General features: G+C 49.9%; 1 protein-coding gene across 2 annotated transcripts in view; it reads right to left on the bottom strand.

Annotated features, from left to right (window-relative positions):
• The window catches only part of GNAO1 (G protein subunit alpha o1), a 167,164-nt gene that overhangs the window by 61,494 nt on the left and 79,923 nt on the right, over positions 1-25,747 (bottom strand). For both annotated transcript variants that reach the window (XM_009196467.3, XM_003916895.5), the window contains exon 3: positions 24,542-24,683. In XM_009196467.3, coding sequence (XP_009194731.1) covers positions 24,542-24,683 — 142 coding nt within the window. The remainder of the gene's footprint in view (positions 1-24,541; positions 24,684-25,747) is intronic.

A 25,747-nucleotide genomic window follows, 5' to 3' on the forward strand; every position in this document is an offset into this window, starting at 1 on the left:
GCCTGCTATTTATAACCAAGGAAGACACCAGTGACAGCCGAGCCTTGCCTGTGGTCTCCCCCAAACACCCACCCAGGAGCGCCAGGTTTCTGATTCAGAAAGGAAGCCTTTGACATTGGTGTCGGCGGCAAGCAGGGTGGAAGATTGGGAGGCAGAGGCAGGAAGACCACCTCGGTGAGGAGCACCATACAAACACCAAGGAGAGGGAAGGCTGCCTCACCAGGGCAGTGGCCTGGGCAGAGAGAGGAAGGGCTGATTCAAGAACCATTCTGCAACAGGAAGTGAGACATGGAGGGGCAGGAGGAGTCCAGGGTCTCTGCTTGGATAACTGGGAGAAAGGTGGTGCTTTCAATATAAAGATGGAAGGGAGAAGAAGCCTGCTTTGTGCGGAGTGGTTTCACATGGGCTGGGCCTGGGGTGCTAGCGTGCCTTAGCAACAGGAGTGCTAACAGGTACAGCCCAGCCTTTGTGTGCACTCGATAGGAGCTAAGCCCCTGAGATCATCATCTCATTTAATCTTCCCAGCAGCACAAGGAGGTGGGTGACTTATTATCCTCATATTACACACCAGAAAAGCAACGCTCAGGAGAGCCAGGAGAAGTACCTGCCCATCTGTGAGCCAGGGAGCTGGGACTTGGACCCAGCACTGTCTGACCCCAGAGTCCACAAGTTCAACCTCTGATGCCATTACCACTTCTTTATCTGCAGATGAAGACCTCTCACAGTCAAATAGAAGTAACTAGCAAAGGGCTCCCAATGCTGGAAAGGGAGGTATAGACTAGACGTGGAAGCTGGAGGGTGGATAGATCAACATTCATTAAACAATCCATTTAAAAATGCTAATTATAAAGGCAAGCTACAGACGGGGAGAAAATATGAAACAGTACATATATCTGACAAGGAACTCGTATCGGGGATATTAAAAAAAATCTTAAAACTCATTAATAAGAAGACAAACAACCCAATAAAAGGGAAGAATAAAAGACTTGAACAGTTACTTTACAAGAGAAGATACACGAATGGCCCAAAAGTATGTTAAAAGGTGCCAAATATTATTAGTCACCACGGAAAGGCAGATTAAAACCACAGTGAAATACCACTGTGCACAAACTTGAGCAGTTAATTAAAAGGGCTGGCAATCCAAATGTCAGCGAGTGTGCAGGACAACAGGAACTCTTATATGTTGCTGGTAGAATTTTCAAGAGTAGCACCACTTGGGGAAGTAGTTTGGAAATTTCTTATGCAGTTAACATACCCTCCCAACGTGACCCAGCAATTCTATTCCTAGGTAGTTACCACAAGAAATGAAAACATATGTCCACACAAAAACTTGTACATCAATGTTCTGGCAGCATTATTCATAAGAGTCCTGGAATGGAAACAAGTGAAATGTCCATCACCAGATGACAGACAAACAAATGATGGTTTACACTTGGGGTAGGTTGGAAGCTTGGTGGTAAAGGAGTGTGACGAGAGAGGCAGCAGCAAGAATCCAGAGACAGTCAGAGGATCTGGGAGGGGCATTGCATGCAGACACCTAGCTCACATCCAGTCCACCTTTTTTTTTTCTTTTTAAGCTAAGGCTTCTGGTGTGGTTGGAGCAAAGAGAGCAGCCTCCACATTCTGCGAGACTTATCCTGCACAAAGAGTTATGCTGGTCCCCCATTCCACCTATGGGAAGCTTGGTCCCCCATTCCACCGATGGGAAGCTTGAAGCCCAGAGAGCGATGGGGCCTGCCTGCAGTGTCCTCCTAAGTTAGTGCCAGAGCCAGGATTGCAAGTGAACACCCCTCGCAGAGCCTGGCCTAGGTAGGAGTCAGGCACACTGGGGGTCAGCGCATGGCTCTGCTGCCAGTTGGGCAAGCAACTTAACCTTTCTTAGCTCATCTATAAAGTATAGTAATAACCCTGTCACAATACTGTCAGCACAGTTAAGTGATATGATTTGGTGTTTCCTAACAACATTAGGACCTATCGCCTGCTAAGCATGAAATATGTGCCAGGTACTGCTGTTAATCACTTGGCACACCAAGCTTCCTATACCCTACGTTCATGTGGGAACATGCTACAGAGGAGGAAGGGTGCAGAGAGGTCACACACTAGCAAGTCTGGCAAGGTGGTTGGGCATCTGAGCCTTTTCACCCCATGAAACGTTCCCAAACCCACTCATTCATTCATTGCTTCTCCCCACCCGATATCAGGACAGCTCTGAAATTAGCCTCATTTTCGGTCATAGATATGAAATTGTGGGTTTGATACGTTAGTGATCTTTTTTCAAGTACATATTAAAACCGATATGCAACTACAAAAGTAGGAATAAAAAGTTTATCCACGTACCATTTAATCTCATATTCCACCAAAGTATGTGTGCCATGCCAGGGAAATACTGACATCACACGGGAGAAGCTGCTGGCACACTGTCTGCACACAGAAGATGGGACTCGTGTTCCAGAGACGTCATGCATTTTCATATCAGAAGGGCAGTCCATTTTTAGAGCTGGGACAGGAGACAGGGTGAGAAGCCACCACCACAGCCACCAAGAAATGAATTTTCAGGTGTGCTCTGTCATGTCATAGAGAAGCAAAGCTGTTTAACTGCTCAGCTGGGCCCAAGTAAGGAGCAGAATGCAGCCAACAGACCCCAAAAAAATGAACCTGTCACCCCAGCAAAGGTGCTGCTTCCAGTTGGCAGCAGTTTGGCTAAAATTCGCACCTGAGCACTATGCCAGAGACTGGCTCCCTACTGACAAAAGTATTTCATCTCTTCTTCCTGAGGCCACAGCTAGGCATTTCACAGACTTCCCCGCAGTTAGGTGTGACCAGGGACCAAGTTCTGGCCCGGCCCCAAAAACTTCCCTTGTGACCTTCCCCAGTCCATTGGCCTGATACCAGGAGTCCAGCAGAAGACCCTCAGCTGAGGTTCTTCCACTTCCACATTAGACTGGTGGGAGCAAGGAACTAACGTTCACTGTGTTGAGGCCTTGAGATTTCGGGGCTGCTGGTTACAGCAGGTGGAGCTGGGCATTTTCCAGAGTGTCAAGAAACTTCTGTTGCTACCATACTAGGGCTTATACCTACGGAAGTATTAATACTTTCTCCAGTATTTTTAAATACTGGGTCCTTTTCAGAGTAGGCAATTATCAAACAGGACAGCAGAGGTGAACGTGCAGCTCATAAGCCATGAACATGCTGTGTAATAAGACAGTGAACAGCTCCATTTTAAATTCTAAATTTGGCCAGGCATAGTGGCTTATGCCTGTAATCCCAGCACTTTGGGAGGCTGAGGTGGGTGGATCACTTGAGCTCATGAGTTCGAGATCAGCCTGGGCAACATGATGTAATCCTATCTCTACAAAGAATACAAAAATTAGCTGGGTATGGTGATGTGTGCCTGTAGTCCCAGCTACTTAGAAGACTGAGGTGGGAGGATGGTTTGAGCCTGGGGGGCAGGGGTGCAGTGAGCCAAGATCATGCCATTGTACTCCAGCTTGGGTGACAAAGCTAGACCTTGTCTTAAAAAAAAAAAATCTAAATTTAAATTCTGGCTCCATTTTCTCCACAGGGTAGAAAAATACCAGTATCTTTTGAGATTGTTCTGGGGATACAGTGGGATATATCTGTGCCTGCAAGCATCCAGCACGTGGCCACAGGGGGATACTCAGTGAATGGTGGGCTCCTCCTGCTGCTGGCACAACTCAGCACACAGCCTCAGAAGTCCCCAAACTCAGGGATGACTGCAGCCTGGGTGCAGTTCAGATTGTCTGCTGGGCAAGAGCCTGCTGGGGAACGTTGGTGGGGAATGTGGAGCAATGTGGAGCAAGAAAGAGCCAGTTCCTTAAGCTCCAAAAGAGTGCAAGTCCCGAAGTCAGGGCAGGCAATGGTGCTATGGTCAGAATATCTGTGTCCATCCACAATTCGCATGCTCAAAACCTAATCCCCAGGGCAATGATATTAAGAGGTGGGGCCTTTGGGAGGCGATTAGATCATAAGAGTGTTGCCATCCTGAATGGGATCAGTGCCCTTATAAATGGGCTTGAGGGAGTCTTTTGTCCCTTCTGCCACGTGAGGATGCAGTGACAGGGCACCATCTATGGAGCAGAGAAGAGACCCAGAGACCCTTACCAGACAGCAAATCTGCTGGTTTCTTGATGTTGGACTTCTCATCCTCCAGAAATGTGGGCAATTCATTTCTGTTGTTTCTAAATTACCCATTCTAAGGTATTTTGTTGCAGTAGCATAAAATAACAGAGACAGATGAGTAGGTCTGGAGGAGTGAGGGGCTCTGGCAAGGGGGCAGAGGCAAAGGAAGAATGAGGTGAGACTTCAAAGGGCACCGTCACAAAATTGGAAAGATAATGCACAGAAGGGGAGAAAATATTTGCAAATCGCATTTCTAATAAAGGGCTCATATCCGGAATAAAGGACTCTTACAACTTAACCATAAGACAAATAACCCAATTTAAAGATGGGATAATTCTGAATAGATATTTATTTGAAGAAAATACACAAATGGCCGAAAGCACATGAAAAGATGCTTAATATCATTAATCACTGGGGAAATGCAAATGAAAACCACAATGAGTTACCATTACACCCACGAGGATGGCTATAATAAAAACGATGAACAGTAACACATATTGGTGAGAACGGGGAGACACTGGAACCCCCATATGTGGAAGATTGGAACGTAAGATGGTGCAGCCACTTTGGAAAACAGTTTGACAGTTCCTCAGAAAGTCAAACATGGAACTATCCTATGAACCATCAGTTCCGCCCTTAGTTATGTACCCAAGAGAAATGAAAACATGAGTCTGTACAAAACTTGTACATGAATGTTCATAGCAGCCTGATTCATAGTAGCCGAAAGGTGGAAACAACCTGAATGTCCATCAAATGATGAATGGATGAATGAAATTTGGTACAGCCATACAATGAAATGTGATTCAGCTACAACACGGAAAAAACCTTGACAACATTATGCCAAGTGAAAGAAGCAAGATCCAAAAGAGTACATAGTGTATGATTCCATTTATATAAAATGTCCAGAATAGACAAATCCATAGAGACAGAGAGCAGATCAGTGGTTGCCAGGGGCTGCAGGCAGTGGGGTGGGGAGGGAATGCTAATGGGTGTAGGATTTCTCTTGGGGGTGCTTGCCTCTGTGCCCTGCCTGGAGAGGGGCCAGGTTCCAGGAGTGGATGCACAGAGCCAGCTTTCAGGAGGCACCCCCTCTCACATGCCTCACATGTGTGACCCCTACTGTTTACTTCCTGCACAGTGCTTGGGCAGGTGTGGTTTCAATACAGTAGGTGAAAAAACTGAGGTCTGCGAGAGGGCCTATGAACAAGTGGGTTCTAGAACTCAGGCTCCAAACTCATTCTGGGTCTCCAGGATCTGATTTTAACTACCTGCTCTGATTTTATTTTATTTATTTATTTTTTTTATTTTTATTTTTGAGACGGAGTCTCGCTCTGTCGCCCAGGCTGGAGTGCAGTGGCGCGATCTCAGCTCACTGCAAGCTCCGCCTTCCGGGTTCCCGCCATTCTCCTGCCTCAGCCTCCCGAGTAGCTGGGACTACAGGCGCCCACAACCGCGCCCGGCTAATTTTTTGTATTTTTAGTAGAGACGGGGTTTCACCGTGGTCTCGATCTCCTGACCTTGTGATCCGCCCGCCTCGGCCTCCCAAAGTGCTGGGATTACAGGCGTGAGCCACCGCGCCCGGCTCCTGCTCTGATTTTATAAGGGGCCATACAGAAAGCAATGGGCCAGGTACTCAAACATCTGGGATCAAGAACAGCTCTACCACGGATTAGCTGCAGACTTTAATAGAGCACCCACCAATTCTGGGCCAGGCACCATGCTGGGTGCTGGAGACTGACTCCAACTGAAGTCATATAGGCCCTGCCCCTGTCCCTTACAGCCTTGTTGGATCAGGGGGCACAGACATTGATCAAATACTCAGGTGAGCACATACACCAGGGGTCTGAGAGGCAGGAGAAGAGGCCCAGCCTATTTGGGGAGTCAGGAAAGGCTTCTAAGGGAGGGGAGGTAATGGTGGAACCCAGGCCTGGGGGAGGGGAGCAGTGGTGGAGAAGTCCTCTATGGAGGAGATAACTCACACAGAAGCCCTGAGGCCAGGAGGTTGCGGCATTTAAAGAGTCAGCAGCAGAGCTTGTGGCAGGAGCTTCAGGAGATAAGGCTGGCTTTATCCTGAGAGCAAAGATGCCACTGAGCGCTTTTAAGCAGGGGATTAGATATGCATTTTTAAAAGCTCACTTTGGCTGTTGTGTGCACAGATGATGGGGTGAGAGGCAGGAGAAGCAGTGGGAAGCTGGAGAGGCTGGTGCAATTGTTTGGGGGACTGGGACAGGGACATTCCTCACTGCTCGGGGTTCCAGGTACCCCAATAGTACCCTGGAACACTTGCCTATGTGGTCTGGGTTTGGGGAGTGGGCCAATTAATAAAATGTGTGCAAAATGTTTGTAACAGTGCTGTCAGCCAGCTGCCCAAAGACCTCCCTGGCCTCCGTACCCCCTCCACAAGCCTGCACCGTATGCTCTGCCATCTCATCCTCATCTAGCAAGCCGCTACTGAAATCCATCCTTCCTCTCCCCACCATACCGGGAGCCTTCTGGACTGATCAGACTAAAACTGACAGCTCTGCACGGGGCCGCTCGTCTCCTGCGTCCCTGAGACATGGTTACCCTTGACACAGATGCTGTGGTGCTAACACTTGACAGTGTTTTTCTGCCTGATTTAGTGGCTTCACCCCGATGGCTCCGTGGCCCATGTGTGCCAGACCACACTGGTGTCCCCACCAGGTGGGGACCATGCCCATTTCTACAGTCCCCCGCCCAGGCTATAGTCCTGTCTTAGAGTGACAACCCTGAACCACTCTCATTGATGGATGTCAAAAACGAGGTTCCAGCCCCAAACTTGAGTGCTTCATTCTCAGTGACAAGCTGATCTGCCCCGCAGTGCGCTGGATACTGTGGGGCAAGTGGCCTGCACTGGGGGCTTGCCAAGGGCTGCCCCTCCTGCTGGGCTGCTTTTGCTGCTAACAGCCTGGAGGCTGTGGGAACATCAACTCCCTCCTTAAGAGAAAGTCCATCTTCAATTGAACACAGGCGCCCTAACTTTGAAACTCTGTGTTTTTTTTTTTCCTTCCCCCCCCCACTTCTCTTTTTTGGATACAAAGGAAGAACCTTGTGCTTGGCAATCACCTAAACTTAGCAATTAAGTTCTGCCAGGGGAATTTATAGAACTAAAAAGGAGGTGGGGTGGGGGAGGGGCGATCTTAGATCTCGTTACTCAGATCTAATGGATGAAAAAATGGAGACCATGTAGGGTAAGGGATGGGCCTGAGGTCACCCTGCCACCTGGGGCAGGGCCTGGGGGCTGGTCTTTCTGTGAGGGGTCAGTGTTCTAAGTGAAGGCCTGGTATGCTTCCGGTTCATGACAAAGACCCTACCCCTCCTCCACCCCTGCTGCTGAGTTCCAGGGGACCCCAGGCTGCCTGAGCTCCTGACTCTCCAGAGGCCAGAAAGTCACACAGAGGGAAGACTGGCCCTCACACTGGCCACTGTTGCTATCAGAGCTGGGTGGCTTATGACACAGGGCTGTGAAGGCTGCATTTTCCCACCTTCCCTGACTTTTCCCCAGGAAGAAGTAGCCTCCTTTAAGAGGCCAGGCCTGATTCTCCTCTCCCTATATAGCTTGGGAACTTCTACAGCCAGGAGCCCAAGTATGTGCTCTGGTCTTACTTCCTGGCGTGCCCCATATGGGGACACGTGGGAGTGATCTTTTCACCCTCCTCTCCTGGTGGCTGGTGAGACCCCACGAGCCAGCGAAGGTAGTAAAATCAGCCTCGACTGGAGCAGATGAGGCCTCCATTGCTCAGAGGCACCTCGGGTCCGACTGCCAGCAGGATGTGACCATGGCGTGGTCAGCCAGCTGCAGGCACAGCCGACGCCAGAGTCACTCTGATGGCTGGTTGAGGCTGCCCTCTTCCTGGTTTCTCAGTACTCACTGGCTATCAACTATGTGCTTGGCTCAGTGCCTGGTCCAAGGTGGTGGCTCCCACTGATCTTCCTGGTAGGAAAGTCAAGGTGGATGATGTGGGCATGCATCCTCGTTGGGTGGGTTAAAAGCAGCAGTCCCCAACCTTTTTGGCACCAGGGACTAGTTTTGTGGAAAACAATTTTTCCACGGACTGGGAATGGGGGATGGTTTGGGGATGATTCAAGCCCATTCCATTTATTGTGCACTTTATTTCTATTATTATTACATTGTAATATATAATGAAATAATTATACAACTCACCATGATGTAGAATCAGTGGGAGCCCTAAGCTTGTTTTCCTGCAACTAGACAGTCCCATCTGGGGGTGATGGGAGACACTGACAGATCATCAGGCATTAGATTCTCATAAAGAGCATACAACCTAGAACCCTCGCATGCACAGTTCACAATAGGGTTCACGCTCCTATGAGAATCTAATGCCTGCTGATCTGACAGGAGGCGGAGCTCAGGCAGTAATGTGAGCAATGGGGAGTGGCTGTAAATGCAGATGAAGGTTCGCTCACTGGCCCACTGCTCACCTCCCACTGTGTGGCCCAGTTCCTAACAGGCCATGGAGCAGTACTGGTCTGTGGCCCAGGGGTTGTGGACCCCTGGGTTAAAAGCACACACTCTGGAACTGGATTGCTTGGGTTTGAGCTCAGCTGCACCACTTATGAGTGGTGTGACCTTGGGCTAGTCCCCTCCCTGAACTTCATTTTCTCACGTGTAGAATGAGAATAATAATAGAACCTACATATCAATCAGGGTCCTGGCAAGAAACACGGTGCCCTCCAAGGTGCAAGAGAAGAGGATCAAATGGGTTGACATGAGGAATGTGCTGGCCACGGTGCAGGCACACAGAGGTGCCAGTGCTGCCCTTTCCTGTCACTCCTGGAGGGAAGTGGAGTGCAAGTGAGGGTCTTAGAGTGACAACCTGAACCAGTCTAATTGATGGATGGCAAAAAAGAGGGCCCAGCCCCAAACCTGGGTGCTTCATTCTCAGTGACAGGCTGATCTGCTCCCCAGCAGGCTGGATGCTGTGGGGCAAATCTGGCAGCAGGAGAAGCGGAAGACAGCAGCCCTGCCCTCCGACTGTTTGGGGGGCCAGATGCCGATGGGTGCACGGGACAGGAACCCTGGAGCAGGGAAGGCAGACCTGGAGCAGTTTCTGGAAACTGGGAGGGTGGTTCTTGCTTTCAGTGGGGACAGGCGAGAGGCACACAGGTGGGAAAATCCTTGGCCTAGAACACAGGAAACCTGGTTCTCTTCCCAGCTCTGCTGTCACCTGGTAGGACGATCTCAGCCCAGTCCCACACTATGCCACCGTGTCCCCTCTGTGAGAGGAACGACCTGAGAGCAACAAGTTCCAGACAGTGGTTATATAACTTAATAGAATTACTCAAAACAAACAAACAAACAAACACAAAAATGCTTGTGAAGCCCTGGGTGGGATGTGTGTCGACAGACATGCCTACTGTAGGACTCCACTGAGTGCCTTCGATACTGTAATGCTGTGGTTTCCCGAGAGGACATATGGTCTGTGTTCCCAGATTTACTCACAGAGAGCTCTGGCCACCGTATCCTGGGCTAGAAGAGCATCAGTGATTCTTCTAGCACAAAAGTGCATGTTCACAGCAAAGTGCTTACCTAGGAAGCGGCCTGTGGCAGTTAAGCTCTCGCAGGGCTGCCACCGACAACAAGGGACGGGGACACACAATGAAGGGACGCATTGGGCAGTCAGCGAAGCCTCCCTGGGGAGGTGGGGTAGTGCCGGACACAGCAACAGCAAAGGCTCCTTGGAAGGCTGCGCAGCCCCGGTGTAGTCCACCAGGAGCTGCCCAGCAAGACGGGGATTCCCGTCGTATGAAGAGAAGCTCGCCCCTCCGTGGCCGGGGCAGACGGGGTTAAGATTTTGATGTTCTGGGTCAGGGATAATCACTGGGCCATGGGTAAAAAGTAAATCTGATATGTCATAACCAGGTCTAGTGAGGGGACTTCCAATCACCCCTGTGGAACACTGCTTGGCACCAGCTCTTCCCTCAACTCAGACAGCTCTTGGCCTACACTATGGAGACCTCCTACAATCCAGCCACCCTTCTGCAAAAGACAGCCGTCCATTTCTCCTACTCCCTTTGCTGCTGGCTAGAAGGGATGGCTGGAGTGGCATCATAGACCTGCAATGGACACAGAGACCCCATGTGTGACAGAGCAACATGGCAGAGGGCTCAACCCTGTGTCACATCTGGGCTGCTCAGGCAATGCATTTCTGTCTTAGTCACGTCACTGTTATTTTGGGGGGTCTTTGTCACAGTAGATGAGCCTGTATCCTGACTGATACACACTAGTATTATTGTCATTTTACAGATAAAGAAACTGAGGTTTAGGATCATTAAGGAACCGGCCTGAGATCACAAAGCTAAACAACGGGGAGCCTGTCTGCCACCAAAGCCTGTGCTCTTTACTGCATCACACAGAGCTTCACGTCAAAAATGTGCACTGTGGTTCTCCGTGAGAAGACACAATAGTCTGTGACCTTATCATCAGGCTTCTTGCGGCAGAGTATAACTCTCGGACTTGGTCCTGGGGAGGGAAATATCTGGGACTCAAGGACTTAAGCATTCAAGTCCATAACCACAGACTAAAAACAGTGATGAAGCCCCGGCCCGGACTGTGCCTCAGCAGGTGGTCTTGCCTGAAGGACGGTGCCCAGGGAGCCAGCCTGGGCCTGGAGAGCTGCCCTTCCTCTCCTTGGACAGTAATCATCAGGGGAACCAGTTGGTCTAGGCACCAGGCAGGGAGTGGGGTTGCCATGACAAGTATAGCAGGAAGGAGGAAGGGAGATAGAAAGCTGGGAAAGAAGTGGGAGGGCCCCCACAGAGCTGGGAAAGCTGGACCTAATTCGACAGGGAGCTATTTCAGGACTGTGCCCTGGGACCTCAGACCAGAGATACTGGGGGAGGGGAGTCTGTTGGTGCTAATGCGCCCAGTCCACATCTGCCCCCAATCCACATCTCCTCAATAAGCTCCTCCTGGGCTGGCTCGGTAGGGAGGAAGGAGAGCTCTGGCCTGGGTGATGTGAGCTCACCGTCTGGGCCAGGAAACGTCTGTGGATGCCAGTGGTAGTGAAACATTCATGCTGTGTTTGGTGAAGTGCAGTGTATTGCAAGGGTGCCCCATTCAGGGTTACTTTATCATCATAAATATATACTTGATCCCTATTGTACAGATGAGGAAACTAATGCTGGAGTGGGGGTGGAGGGAGTAGAGGTCAGAATACCCAGAAAGGGCTGTGGTCAGGGGCTGCGGGAAAGGAAGTGGCCGCTCTCTGGATGCATAGAGTCTGGAGATGATTTCTCCCAGGACTCCCGGTGCAGGGAGGCCAGGGCTGCTGTTATGCTCTGGGTCTGGTGGCCCACCGGTGTTGCTTAAGGGCGGTGGACCTCTCTCCGCCCACTCAACAGACACCTGCAGGGTCTGGCATGCTCTGTGCCATGCCACAGGGGCTCCATGTTGGGTGGATGACGGAGACCCAGAGCAATGCCCAGCTCTCTCTCTGGACCACCCCTGGATGCCTGCAGGAGCCTCTCAGGCCCTCTCCCTGCTGCCATTCTTGCTGCCCATCTCTCCCTTCTCCCCATGGCCACTGCAAGCCTCTCCTAATGGAAGCCATGTCTGCGCCTTGCTTAAAACCTGCAGTGGCTTCCTGCTGAGCCAGGAACAAAGCCAAAATTCCTTCCATGGCCTGGAAGCTCTTCTCACCCGAAAGAGCCAGCCCCTGCCTCTTTCTTCCACCTCATCTCCTGTCATTGTCCCCACCGACCTCTGGGCTCCAGCCACACTGGCCTTCTCTCAGACCCTTACACTGGGATGGGACTCCCCTGCCTCAGAGCCTCTGCACAGGCTGTTTCACCTGCCTGAAATGTTCTTCCTCCCCACCTCCCCATCTTGTTTGCCCCAACGGTGCCAGCCCCTTCAGCTCTTTGTCAGATACCCTGTTCTCAGCACAGGCTAGGGCAGACCTGCTGTCAGGACACTCTGCTCTCTGGAATCACTGAGGCTGTCCACCTGCTCACCAGCTGAGCTCTGGGCAGCAGCACACCTGCTTGCGTCAGTTCACCATGGTGCACACAGCACTCAGCACACTGTTGGCACAGAGAAGGCCACGTCCATATTTCTCAAGTAAATAAACCAGTGAATGAATGAGAAAGTCAGGTGCTGAGGGCATCCAGGGGAGAAAGAAGACACGTCTGGCTGGAGGGGCTGTGGAATGACATTCACAGAGCCATAGGCAGCCCTAATGAAAAGGAACGGAGCAGCAGCTGTTTCAGGAGCATTTACTCTGCGCAGGTACTGTGCTGAGTGCACTGCTGACACTGGACACTGATGCACGGTCTATGCAGCGCCATTTCAGTGTTTCCCAGTCACACAGTGTCTGCCACTCTTCTCCCTCTCTGTAATCTCTTCTGCTCTCTCCTTGTCTCTATTTCTTTGGGTTTCTCTCTCAGGCCATGCTGGGCCCCAAGTCAGAAGCAGCCCTCCTCAGCTCCACTCCTACAAAGCCAGCAAGAGGGCAGGCACTGAGGCATACCGTCTTCCAGCCTGGAATCAGAAGGGACAGCTGATTCTGGGAGGGGATGACACCACCTGTTTGACCTGTAGTAGCAAAGAGGCCTTGACACTGACCCTTCGCTCTGGTTCTGAAACAACTGTCACACCCAGGTTCCTGTCCTGGCCCTTCACTAACAGGCAGTGAGGTATGGGCAAGAGGAGGGAAATGGCAGTAACTGTTCACTGAACAGTTACTTGGTGCCAGGCACCTTGCTTAGCTGTTAACATGCATCATTTCTTTTAGTCATAACAACCCTGTGAGTAGGTATTATTATGATCTCCAGTTTTCAGATGAGGAATCTGAGGGTCAGTGAGCCAGGTGACTAGTGCTAAGTCCACTGGCTGGTGCAGGGCAGGGCCAGGATTCAAAGTCACATCTCTGACTCCTGCTGCCTGCCTTGCCTCCCTGGGCAGCCCTCTGGGGCGGTGCCTCCCCAGCTCTGAAGCGAGGTGTTGACTAGCTCTAAGTCTGTTGCTGGCTGGGGCAGGCTCCTAGGGACCTGACTTCTAGTGGAGGCCTCTTCTGCTACTGGCCCATCTCCTCTCTTCACCTCCCGCTCTTCCCTGGCCCCCTGCTGTGGCCACAGTGGAAAGGCAAGACCATTGGTGAGTGGTGGGCTGGGGGCTGTGCACCCATGTGTCCTGCCACATGGGAACCCGGGGGAGAGGCTGCCATGGGAGCAGCAGTGCTGGCTTGCTTCCAAGCTCAGCCATCTCATGGTCCCGCTGCACTGGACTCAGCCTGGCCGGCCCTCCACCCTATGACATGAGTCAGCTCCTGCACGGGGCAGCACAGCTGGCAGCCCTAATGAGAAGGAGAGATCTGTGGGCGGCTGGTGGCCTCCCCAGAATCCATTTCCTCCTATTCTATTTCCTTTTCCAGGAGCTTCTGGTATTCCTCTGGGGGATTTATTTTGTCCCAGGAACCCCTCAGCCCCCTTGGTCATGGTGACTGAGTCAAGAAGGGCAATGAGACACACACACACACACACACACACACACACACACACACACAGAGGACAGAGACAGAGAGAGAGAGACTTGCAGAACTTGGTGGCTGCTCAGATGCACCTTGCGCTTGCTGATGTCCCAGGATGCACACAAGGTTACGAGTGATGACCTAGCTGCTGGAGCCATTTTCCTGCTTGGTGCAGGAGTGATGCTATGGAGTCGAGGGTGAAAACCATAGAGGGGAGCAGAGTGGAGAGATGGGGGAAGCCGGGGACATCCCCTGAGCTGCTGATCGAGCCCCTACTCCCCACGGGTGTGTCTGAATTTCTGACTCTCTGGGCCTGCGGCTGTTTTGTATTTTATTTTGTTTGAATAAGCCAGTTTGCCAGTGTGACTGTATCTTCCATCACTTGCAACCAAAGTGTCCTAACTTACTCAGAGTGGGGTCTTCAGCAGTGACATAAGACCACTGTTGGTTGCCTGGCAAAGAAGAGGGAACGGAGCTGAGTAAAGCAAAAGCAGATGAGCGTGTGTGCAGGTGTGTGTAGCGGGAGGATAGAAAGTGGCTCTGGTTTTCCTAGGGAAGCCATCTCCATCTCACATGTGTAGGACTGTGACCCCCTACACTCCCAGCAGGGCAGAGGCAGATACCACTTTGGCTGTCCCCACCCTACCTGTGACTCACAGCCTTCCCCACGTGGCGCTGCGGCCACAAACCTAACCCCTTCTCAATCCCTGGCGCCTCTTCCTTCAGCAAACTAAAATCTACCTTACTGGTTTCCCAGGCTCCTATATGGTATATCTGGTGGCCAGAAAGGGACTATACATCAACGAAGGACTCAATTCTGGGGCTTGGACCAAATGAGGTCCCAGACATAGTCAGAAGAGAGACCTCTCACAGTGAAAGCTACAGTGCTCAGCACAGGGCTCTGACTTGAGTCCCATTACAGGACCACATGGCCAGCACTGCAATGTCAATTAATACTTTTACAAATCCTGTAATTATTTTTAGGGAGCACAATTTTATTTCACTGCATTTGTGGTAGGCCCAAAGTACTGATTTGTTAAGTAGATGCATTTAAAATACAGCACAATTTTGTGACCTTGTTTTGGGAATTCTTTTTTTTTTTGAGACGGACACTTTTTATGCCCAGGCTTGAGTGCAATGGCGCCATCTCGCTCACCAAGAACCTCCGCCTCTCAGGTTCAAGCGATTCTCCTGCCTCAGCCTCCCTAGTAGCTGGGATTACAGGCATGTGCCACCACACCTGGCTAATTTTGTATTTTTAGTAGAGACGGGGTTTCTCCATGTTGCTCAGGCTGGTCTCGAACTCCCGACCTCAGGTGATCCACCCGCCTCGGCCTCCCAAAGTGCTGGGACTACAGGCATGAGCCACCACACCTGGCCGGGAATTCTTCAATTTTCAATATTCCAGGAGTCTCAAAATACAGGGCGCTGGCCAGGCAGGCCCCTCTCTGCTGTTGCCTATGGCTCTTAAGGCTGAGGTCTGCTTGGCAGCTGGTTTGCCACCTTGAAACAGGTACCACAAGCCCAAAGGATGCACACACAATGACCCCTCTCCAGAGGGGAGGCTGTCAGTTACCCCTGCATAGCTGCCAGGTGGGGTGGGATGGGGGTAGAAGAGGGGCTGCAATGGGGCGGCTCCTAGACATCCAAGATTGGTGGGGACCTCTTCAGTCCTGATGCCGAGGAATATTTATTTACGTGGTTATAAGATTTTCCCATCATCAGAGCAGAGTAATTAGGGCTTACAGTGGCGGTGGGGGGTGGGGGTGGAGTGTGAGAGAGAGAAAGAACACACAAGTGCAAGGCATCACCGCCTGCAGTTTTCGTTTACTGTTTGTTGAAGTCTTTCAATTAAATTTTCTTTTTAAAATTCCATGCCCTTTTCTACAGGCCATGAACATGTAGAGACTGATGGTAGCCCAGCCTTGAGCATCCACTCAACTCTGCAAGCCACGGAAGAGAAGGCAGGCCAGTCCAGATGAAGGCTAGGTGCTGGCTGGGGCCTCTGCAGGGCCCAACGTGCTGGAGCCCTGGAGGCTGAGTGCCTTCTCCAGGCTGAGCAACCGCTGTGGGAATGCATGAATGGAAGCACGCATGGCAAACGCTGTGGAGGGATCAGGATGGCATGGAAAGAAGCGTATTCTGCATCTTTCATCCTTTCCTCCCTGGACACATCTGTTCAGGCATGTGTATCCCTAGTAACAGGCCAGCACTTGACCCGGAAGCACACCCGTTGGATGAATGGAATCACTCAGGCACAGGATTCACTGACCCCTGCTAGCAGTGGGCATGATGAACAAGACTGACCTGTTCTTCCAGACCTGCTGTCTGGCCCCAAGGGTAAGACAACCATGAAGTAGAGTGTGCTGCTGGGGGGCAGCTGAGATGGGCTTGGGGGGAGGGCACCACTTTTAGCTAAGGAAACCTAAGACTCTAAGGGGGAGGAGCAGCTAAGAGACATTTCAAAAATCTGACACTTTAGTCCCTCTTCCTTTCCCATATTGAAAACTGCAGTTCCTTTGAGTTGGTTCTTCCTTTTAGACAAGGGTGAGGGAAAGCCACTGATGCTGCCACCCTGGGCCAAAGTACCAGTAGCCAGGTCTCAGGCTCCTTGTGGCAGGGCTTAGATGGTGGATGCCTTCCTTCAAATCAGGAGCTTGCAGCCCGATCCAGCCTTGGATCAGGGAGCAGTGCTGATGCCGCACTAAGCCCTGGAGAGCTAGAATTTCAGAGCTGGGAGAAGTCCTGGAAACCAAGGCATTTACCTTCTCATTCTGGGGCTGGCATCTCTGCTCAAGACTGGGAGCCTCTTGATCTTTGCATCTTTGTACCCACCCCTGCCATCTTGTGCACTTCCCCAGGAGGTAAGCATTTGTAAGTAATAAGTAATTGAGTGATAAGTATTTATAGAATAATTGATTAACCAACTGAATAAAAGAAAATGAGTCCCCAAATGGGCTGGGTAACTGGAAGCTGCATGCTGAGATGGAAAGAGGACTGAGCAGTGATGCAGGGAGCTGAATGCTCTAGTCCTGGATCTGCCACATATCCCCTGGGTAAGTCTCTTTCCTGTTTGGGCCAGATGAAACCTATGTTCCATCTGCAAAATGGAGCTGCAGAATGAGATGGGCTTGAATGGAGCAGTTTCAAGCTCTATTCACCTGGCTGGCAAAGGGTCAGGGCAGGGTCTGGGGCTGCTGTAGGTGGACAGCCTCAGCACCCAGCATGGGGTGCATCTACATCCTCTTCCTGGCCTCATGTTTGGGCTATGGGAGTATGAAGGCTTCATGTTACACCCTCCAGCTGCCATCAGATCTATCAACTACCACTAAAGTTATCTCTAAGCCCAAGGGGACTCAGGGAGACACAGGCCAGATAGCATCCTTGTTTTCATCTGTTTCAGAATTCATGCAAACCACAAGGTGAATCGCACTGCATTGTAGAGGTGGCACCACAATATTTCCATGATTATTAAAAAACATAGTGTCCTGAGCTCCACTGTGTGACTTAAATGTCAAGATTTCTTCTACCAGAGGAGATCCAATGACATTCTGAAAACTAAGTGTGAAATCTGATTCTGCCTCCCAAAGAGCTACCATTATCTCTAGGGGATACAGCTCCAGTGAAGGCCCCTGGTGGAACAAGAGCATGGGCGGCAATCCCAGCTGGCACCCATCTTTCATTCTGTTTAGGTAGGTGACTGAGATAGAGCAAGGAGCCCCCTGTTAGGGGCATGCTGCCCCCCACACCCCGAAAAAGCATGGAAAGAGAGAAAAATCTTGAGTCTCTTCAAGGGAAATTCCAGGCACCTAGCTAGCCTTGAGAAGTAAATGAGCAACTTGAGAAGCAAGGAGGTTGTAATAGCTTAAAATAATAGCCACCCAAGTAAGTTAGAGCCACAAGATGTTTGGTTCCCTATGGAAACTAAAGATAACATCTTAACATATGTCCCTGAGTTGTTTTTCAGAAACCTGGACCCCCACCAGATGGAAAATGCCCATTGCAGCCAAGTAGACCTCAGAAGAGCGGGAACTAAGGACGGAACGCTGACCACCGATCTTTCTTCTAAATTTCTTCCTGAGGGGCCTGGAGAGAGACACACCTACAGGCCAGACCTTAACATTCATTTTGGCTGTCCCCAAGGTTTTAGACAAAAGCTTGCTCCCTAACCAACTGCAAATCACAGAATCTCTGGATCTACCTATGACCTCAAAGCCCACCCCACAAGACATCCTGCTTTTTTGGGCCAAACCAATGTATAACCTCCATGTATAGGTTTACGGTTTTGCCTGTAGCTTCTGCTTTCCTAAAATGTACCCTTGCCTTTAAAAGCCCTTGCTTGTAGGGCCATTGAGGAAGTGAGGTGTTAAGCATGAGCTGCCTCCTTACTCAGCCCCCTGCAGATAAACGCAGTCTTTTGTCTTGTAAACTTCAGCGTTGGTATTTGGCTTTATGGCACAGCTTGAGTAGACCCAGGCTTGGTAACATGACCTTGGGTGGCCAGTTAAGAACCTTGTGCTTCTGTTTCTAACATGAAAACTGCAGATAAAACCTTGCCCATTCCTCACTAGATTGCTTTGAGTAGAATTCATCAATACTTTATCAAAAACGATTGTAGACAAATAATGAGAATAATTGCCAACACACGTTGAGAAGTTGCTATGTGACAGGCACTATCCTATGCATGCTATAGGCATTATCTCATTTACTCTCACAGCAGATATGAACGAGGGAGGTATCAGGATCATTACTATTTTACCGTCCAAAACACTGAGGCTTAGAGAAGTTACATAATTTACCCAGGGCCATATAGTTGGTGGTAGAATTGGGGTTTAAACTTAGTATCCAGTACTTCCTGTGTCGGGCATTGTGCTAGAGGAATAGGATCTATGCTCTGCCCTTAAGGAGTTTATAGTTGAGAGAAACAGGTATAGGCACAAATAGTGAGAAAATGAAAACTGGAGTATTTTCAACTGACTAAAGTCTCATACAAGTTCAATGCATGACTGCTACCAGTCCATCTGTTTACAATGTATTTTACATATGCAAGGATGTACACATATACACATGTACATTTTACATATGTTTATATATACACATGTGTGTATGAGGAACTGTATTAACACAGGCCTGTTCAAAGGCTTTCCCCATCCCCCCACTGGTCCACGTGAACCTTCTAATCCTGTAATTGTTCAGTTTCTCCTCAACCCTTTCTTCCAGTGTTAGAGTTTAGGCCAGCTCAGCCAGAACAAGGCCCTCTGCTTCTGTGATGCAGATGTAGGCCCTGGGCTAAGGCTAGAGGAAGGAGGAGGGGGAGAGCTTGGCTCAGAAGGTGAAGACAATTTACAAAATAATGAGTTGGGGTGAGGAGGGAGGGAGGAAGAGAGGGAAGGGGAGGAGGAAAAGGAGACTGAGAAGGAGGGAGGAGGACACAGGGAAAGGGAAGAAGCGGGGGGAAGGGAGATAGGAGGGGAGGGGAAAGGGAGACGAAGAAAAAGGGAGGAGTGAAGGAGCGGCAGAGCCGGAACCCCTTTGGTGGGAGAGAGAGAAGGGGAGAGAGGACCAGCCTTGCTCGCTGGGGTGGAGAAGAGGGTCTCTGAAGAACCCGGGGGAGTAAGGCAGCTCAAGGGAGTGGGGTGGGACAGACGTGGGAGGCAGGAGAGGATGTTTGAGAACAGCAGGGGGAGCTGTCTCTGGTCCCTTTTCATGTTCTTAGAGAGACTCCGGATGAAGGATGGGATTCTTTGAATTGATTTGTTTTGCCTGATCATACTGTGTCTATCTAAATGGGACTCTGCTCTGGACCCGGGCCACACAGGTTCTAGTCTTCTTAGGCTTCCATGTCTACACTGTATACATATATAATTTGTACTGCATGACGCTGGGCAAGTCACTTAGCCTCTCCATGCCTCATTTTTTTTTTAACCTATAAAACAAGGACAACAATAGCACCCACTGCACACATAGTTGTTAGTATTAAATAATTTAAGCATTAAGTAAAATTTATTAAATAACAGGACAAATAACAGGCCCATCCTTTTCCAATAAAGGCTCTGAAACATAAAAATGGAAAGCTGTTATTATCCTGGAGTCAGTAATTTCCAGAGCTTCAGTTCTCTGACTCTATCCATCTGATATGTGCAGACCTCCCCCACCTGGAAACTCCTTAGGTTTGGAAGGGGACACACCCTCTGTGGTCCGATCCCACCCAGCCTCCTGGCTTTCTGGCTGAGGTTCCACCTTGTGCCCATCCTTTTCCAACAGTCAATTAATCACCAGGCCCCTGTATTTCCTTTGTTGCTATGCATCACTCTGCTGCCTTTCTGACCCCTCACCTAGCCCCTTGCACCTTATTCGTGGTCTGTTGCTGGAGTTTCTTTACCTGCCTCCCCATCTTTAGTCTCCCCTCGCCATCCCCCTCCCCGCCCTGTCCACTCTGCACGTGTCATATCATAATTTCCTAAAATCTCACTTTCATTCCATCCCAGCTCAAAATCTCTCCATGGCTGCCTACTGCTAACAGGATAAACCCCAAACTCCTTGGCCTACCTTCCAGGGCCCACCAAATCTGGACCTAACTGGACCTTCCAGTTTTCCCACACCTTGCCCAGACCCCAGTCCTCTGTTCTGGCCACTGGCCTCCTCTGCCAGTTAACTCTCCTTTCCCTCATTACCAGCCACTGTTTCTACCATGTTTTTTCCTGGCTTCAAGGGCCTTTGCTCACCTACACCTGCACCTGTCAAACTGTACCTTTGCCTCAGGGACAGTTCCAGCTCCACTCCCACTAAGCAGCTCTTCCTGCCCACCATGTGCAAGGGCGGTGCTCACTCTGCCTGTGAGCTCCATCTTCCCAAGAAGATGACCAGCTCCTTAAAGGCTCCAACTCACATGCCTTTGAATCTTCAAACAGGGCTTAGCACCAGCCCTACACATGGTAGGTTCTCAATCAACAGCTGTTCATGTAGTGATAAAGTTACAGGCACTTTGCCTTTTTTTCTGTGAACACTGGGAAAGTTAGAAATGTCATTCCATTAATGGGATGGGTCTTGAAGACCTACTAAGTGCTGAGCACTGTGTTGGCTACTGGAGTGAGGAGGTGATCCAAAGATAAATGACATAGGCCCTGATCAGAAGACCTCCAATGATGAAGGGGTTCTTAGGCTGGGCTCCGCTGGTGGGCCAGGCCCCCCTGAAATTGCATGCAGAATCTCCTAGATGTGTGCTGTGTCCCCTGTTCTGGAGGGAAGGCTCACGGGTTTATGAGCTGCTCAAAGGACTCTGACTACACCTTAGGGCCCACTTCTCTACAGAAAGATGTATAAACAACTGATCTTCATGCTAGTGTGTGAGATAAGAACTTCATGGAGAAAGCGCTGAGCTGAGTTTCTTCCTCAGGGGAGGAAAAGGTAAGGAGGCTTCATGACAAGATGAAGCTTAGCGGGCCCTTACTGAGTAGGGCAGTTCCACGGGGAAGAGGGGAAGAGAAGAGGAGTGCACTAGAGGCAGAGAGCACACCCCAGCGAAGGCCCCGGCGGCGTGAGAGTGCATGGGGTCCCTGGGAGGGGTCTGTAGTCTGAGGCTGGGGCCTGGGGTGTGGAAACCACAGAAGGATGTAAGGAGGTCCTCGCTGTTTGCCCTGTGAGGAGGTTCTTTCAGGTTCAGGCTCACGCACAGTCACGGGGCTCCACGTGACTCCACACCAGAGAGGCTGAGGGAAAAACCAGCCAGTCCTCTTTCCCTGGAGGCCAGGACAGGTGGTGAGGCCACTGCCAGGGGAAGACAGGGACACCTACCTGTTCTAGGGGCTGACACTGAGATACAGCAAGGAAGCTCTTAGGTGCTTTTCTGTGTGGAGAGTGCAAGGCTGGCTGGCCCCGGCAGGTGGTGGGAGTGGGGCTGTCTTCCTCCAGACACCCCCTGATGACTGGTGGTGGGTAGCAGAGGTGAAGAAAACATGAGAGGGAAGGAGGTCTCTTCTGTTGAGACCAAAACATGGATCTGGACTTCTGCAGCATAAGGTGGTTTCCCCAGCATCCAAATGGCAGATCCCCTAGAAGGAGTGTGGCTGGGGACCCGAGCGAAGAATGTGGGGACCCAGCTCTGGGCTCAGGGCATCTGGACATCAGCAGCTGCCTGGCTGCAGGTAGCTCCAGCTGAACAGAGCTTTATATTCCTCTGTGCCAGGCTCATTCCTCCCTTAGGGCCTGGGTGCTTGTCTGGAACTTTCTGTCCCCTCGTCCTCCCACTCTGAAGTATCTGCTCCTCCCACCCCCAGATCAGGCTCTCACATCACCTTATTTTGTTTTCCTTGCAGCCCTTAGCATTATCTGACATTATGCAGTCACCTACTTGTGGGCTTGTTTGCTGCCTATACTGCTAGATAGGAAGCTCCATGAGAACGTGGAAAGGGAAGGATCTTGGCTCTGAGTTGCCCCCACACCAGCAGATACTGCAGCCCTTTCAGGTCTGGTATGTGTCCTTATCGAGAGGACAGAAGTGGTGGCTTCCACTCTCTTCTGCCAGCTCCACAGGCTGCGAATCCACACCAGTCCACTCCCAGGAATGCCTTTTCCAGCTGTCTGGCTTGCTGTGGTCTGGGTCTTGGGTTCACTCCTTTCCTGCTCCTCACAGTTGTAAGAATACAGGAAGGCGGTGCCTGAGTGTCACACCAGACAAGTCTGTGTTGCCCTAGGGATGGGCCAGGTGCTGGCCATGGTACCACCTGCCATAACGGAACTGGGCTTGGACTCGACTGTGTCCAGTGGACTCTCCAGGGAGTCCTGCTTAGCTCTCAGTCTCTCCTTCCACTGGAACCTTCCCCTCCTTCCTACTTAAAGGCTGACTACTTGACTGGGAAATTCCACGGAGGAGAAATAGCCAGAGAAGGGACCCTGTTTCCCAGGGGCCTGCAGTACAGTCCTTAACGTATCATAGTCCTAGCGATTCCCAAGCAATCATCTCTCCATTCAAGATAATAAAATGGAAAAAAAAAATCCCATGGGAACAATGAATGTTTTCCAAAATGGAAGGAGAAAAGTATTCCAAAGCCACATTGACTTTTCTGGGTTATAATCAGTATAGGAGATTTTCAGGAAGAGCTGGCTGGGAGATGAATACATTTGCTCCTGGAAGATCTCACACACCCTGTGTGTGTGTGTGTGTGTGTGTGTGTGTGTGTGTGTAGGGGGTGTGCCTTTTGCACTGTGTCTGCTCTCTGGCTGAGATTCAGACACCATGCTCCCCACTTAGCCAAAGGGAGAGAGAGACCAGAGGCCTGTGGCCTGTACCATGACTGAAGATAAGATGAGGCACTCCCTGCTCTGGGCTGTAATAAAATAAGTTAAATAAAATGAGTCAGTACACGTAAAGTGTTTAGTATGTACCTGGCAGCCAGTAGGTGCTCAACAAATGGTTGCTGTTTTCATTCCTACTATTGCTATTAAGAAGAACAAAGCAGTGTACACATCTGGGCTAGTTCTAATGATCTGAATAGGTGTTTTCTGAAACCAGACACCATTCCCTGCTGTGCTCATTCCTGTATCCACAGCACCTAGCTCAAAGCCTCGCACATCATAAACCTGCAGTGAATGGACCCATCCACTCCCCCATTCCCTCTTTCCACAGGCCCTGGCTCTGTGACCAAACCCAAAGCCAGTCTTCCAGCGAGAAGTGCTTCCTTTGCAGAATCAACTTCCCAACTTAGCCTCCAGGAGGAGCAGCAGATGGGCCCAGGTGCCCCTGCTAGTGCCCAGTTTCTCCACCTCGGGCTGACCTCGGACATACCCTCAGTCACCCAATTCCCCAGCACCTGGAGGAGTCAGTGCCTGGCCTGGATGACTCTGCCCCATGGAATTAGGATTTTGTTCCTAATATATTAAATTTTACATTTAAAGCTGCCTGTCACGGATGATTTATCAGACACAGAGACAACCAGGACAGTTTTCCTCTGTGAGGAAGGTGATTTTTAGCAAAGACAGGATGTGTGTATAATGTACAATCAAATCACACAGCAATCAGAGATTGCTCAACATCCAGAGGCTCAGATGCAGAGCCCAGGTGCTTGGAGGCTCTACCTGTCCTCTGCCCGCTTCTCCAATCTCCAGGTCCCAGAGGGAGGATCACTGAGATTCAGTCCCAAACAGGGACAAAGAGCTGCTTCTGGATAGAATTCTGAGGCTATTTTCTCCTCTCCCTCTCTCCCTCCCTCCTTTTATTTAGCCTTGCCAGTGTACCTGTATATAGTTCAGTCTTAACAGTTAATACAAATGTTTGCAAATTAGAGGTTTTTATAGAGTACTTATTCCACTCACCACTTAATAGAAGCCTGGAAACATTACCCCCAAACAGTCCCTGTTCTAGAACACCGACTTTCTACAGGAAGGAGAGCCCTGTAGGTCCTCATACTTCCCTGGGGGAGGAAAAAAACAGCCCTTGGTATAAAAGAAGAAAGATAGTCAGTTCAAATGGCCTTCCCCACTCCACAGCAAGGCAAGGAAAGTTCTTCTAAGGAAGGGAGATGGTGGCCAGGCAAGGCTTGTTTTGTTTAATATATATTTTTTTCTGTTCAAGTTAATTGCCCAAGGACAGGTACTTAGACAGTGTTGTGGCAGCCCCAATTTAAAACTGTCACCAACTCTTCCTTATCTGCAAAATAAATCCGGGAGTTTTGTAGCCCTTGCAACTTTCAACTTGCAAAGTTGGGGAGTTTGCTGGGAGTTTGCCAGGGGTGTGGATGCAATGGCTTAGGTTGGTGACTGTGCCACCATATATCTTTCATACATAGCAGAGTCTCTTCTCGTTCATTTAAGCCAGCCCAGCACTATAAAGAGGAGGCAGTGGGGTAACACAGACAGAACCTCTTGTTGCTGCGCTTATGGACTCAGGGGCCTACCTTTCTCTCCTTATCACCATATTCGATGCCCAAAGTGTCCATGGCCCGGACGATGGCTGCCAGGGACTGGATGGTGTTGCTGTAGACAACAGGCTTGTACTGTTTCACGTCTTCTCCGGAGAAGCCATCTTCATGGATGATCCTAGAGAAAAACCACACATACCACACCTGATGAGAGCATTGTCCTCATCAACACAGAGAGCACAGGCATGAGAAGCAATGGCTGGCTGTGGGCCAGGTCCAGCTGGGATGCTGAGTTACTGAGTTGCTACATTAATGTCATAAAATCTAAAGGGAAAAGCTACTTAAATTACTTAAAAACAGAATCTTGGAAAAAAGAAATGCAGTCTTTTCACATTCCCTACATAATGAAAGAAAAATCCGTCAATGAGGTGCTGATAATACTTGAAAGCACTTAGAACAGGAAGGGCATACATTAAGCACTCAATATATGTTTAAGCAAAGTTCAGGGTCCCAACTTAGGTTTATACACAGAGGCATATTGTTGAAAATCTCTGGAAAAAGTCTGCAAATGGATGATGCATTTTTCTTTCACAGAAAACTCACAGCTTTTAATGAAGGTAAAATGATTCACTTAAGAGGAACAAATAACCATCTTTATCTCTGACAACAGAAAAGTCAATAAAAGGGTTTGCCTGCTTTTTCGTCCTTGGCTAGGATTTAACCACATACCGCCCTCGTTCTGGTGGATCTGAACAGGGACAAAGAGGACATAAAGGGGAAGTCACAACTTTCAGAGGCCACGTGGCACTGCCTGCTAGCCACTCAACATTGTGCTCACTGCTGACAAGGATCCGGGCAGGAGAGAAAACTAGAAGGAGGGGCTCATGCCAAAACCACAAGAATCCTCTTATAAATAAAGTAATCCAGAAAGAGCAAATGAATTTTAAGATTAACATCCCACATTTGTCCTCCCCCAATGAACTATGTAAACTCTTCTGTGGTCACATTTTCAGTCCCAGGTAGAACACTACTTGTGACACGTTCATGCACCAATATAATAACTGAGACCTCCTTTCTACTATACCACAGCTCCTTCCCATTCCTTCGTTACCTTCATGCAGGAGAAAATGGCTCAAAATTCTTCTTTTTTTAAAAAAAAAAAAACCAAAACAGTTTTATTGAGATATAATTCATATACCATACACTCCACCCATTTAAAGTATACAATTCAATGGTTTTTAG

The sequence above is a fragment of the Papio anubis genome, chromosome 18 (genome assembly GCF_008728515.1).
Source record: "Papio anubis isolate 15944 chromosome 18, Panubis1.0, whole genome shotgun sequence".
NCBI lineage: Eukaryota > Metazoa > Chordata > Mammalia > Primates > Cercopithecidae > Papio > Papio anubis.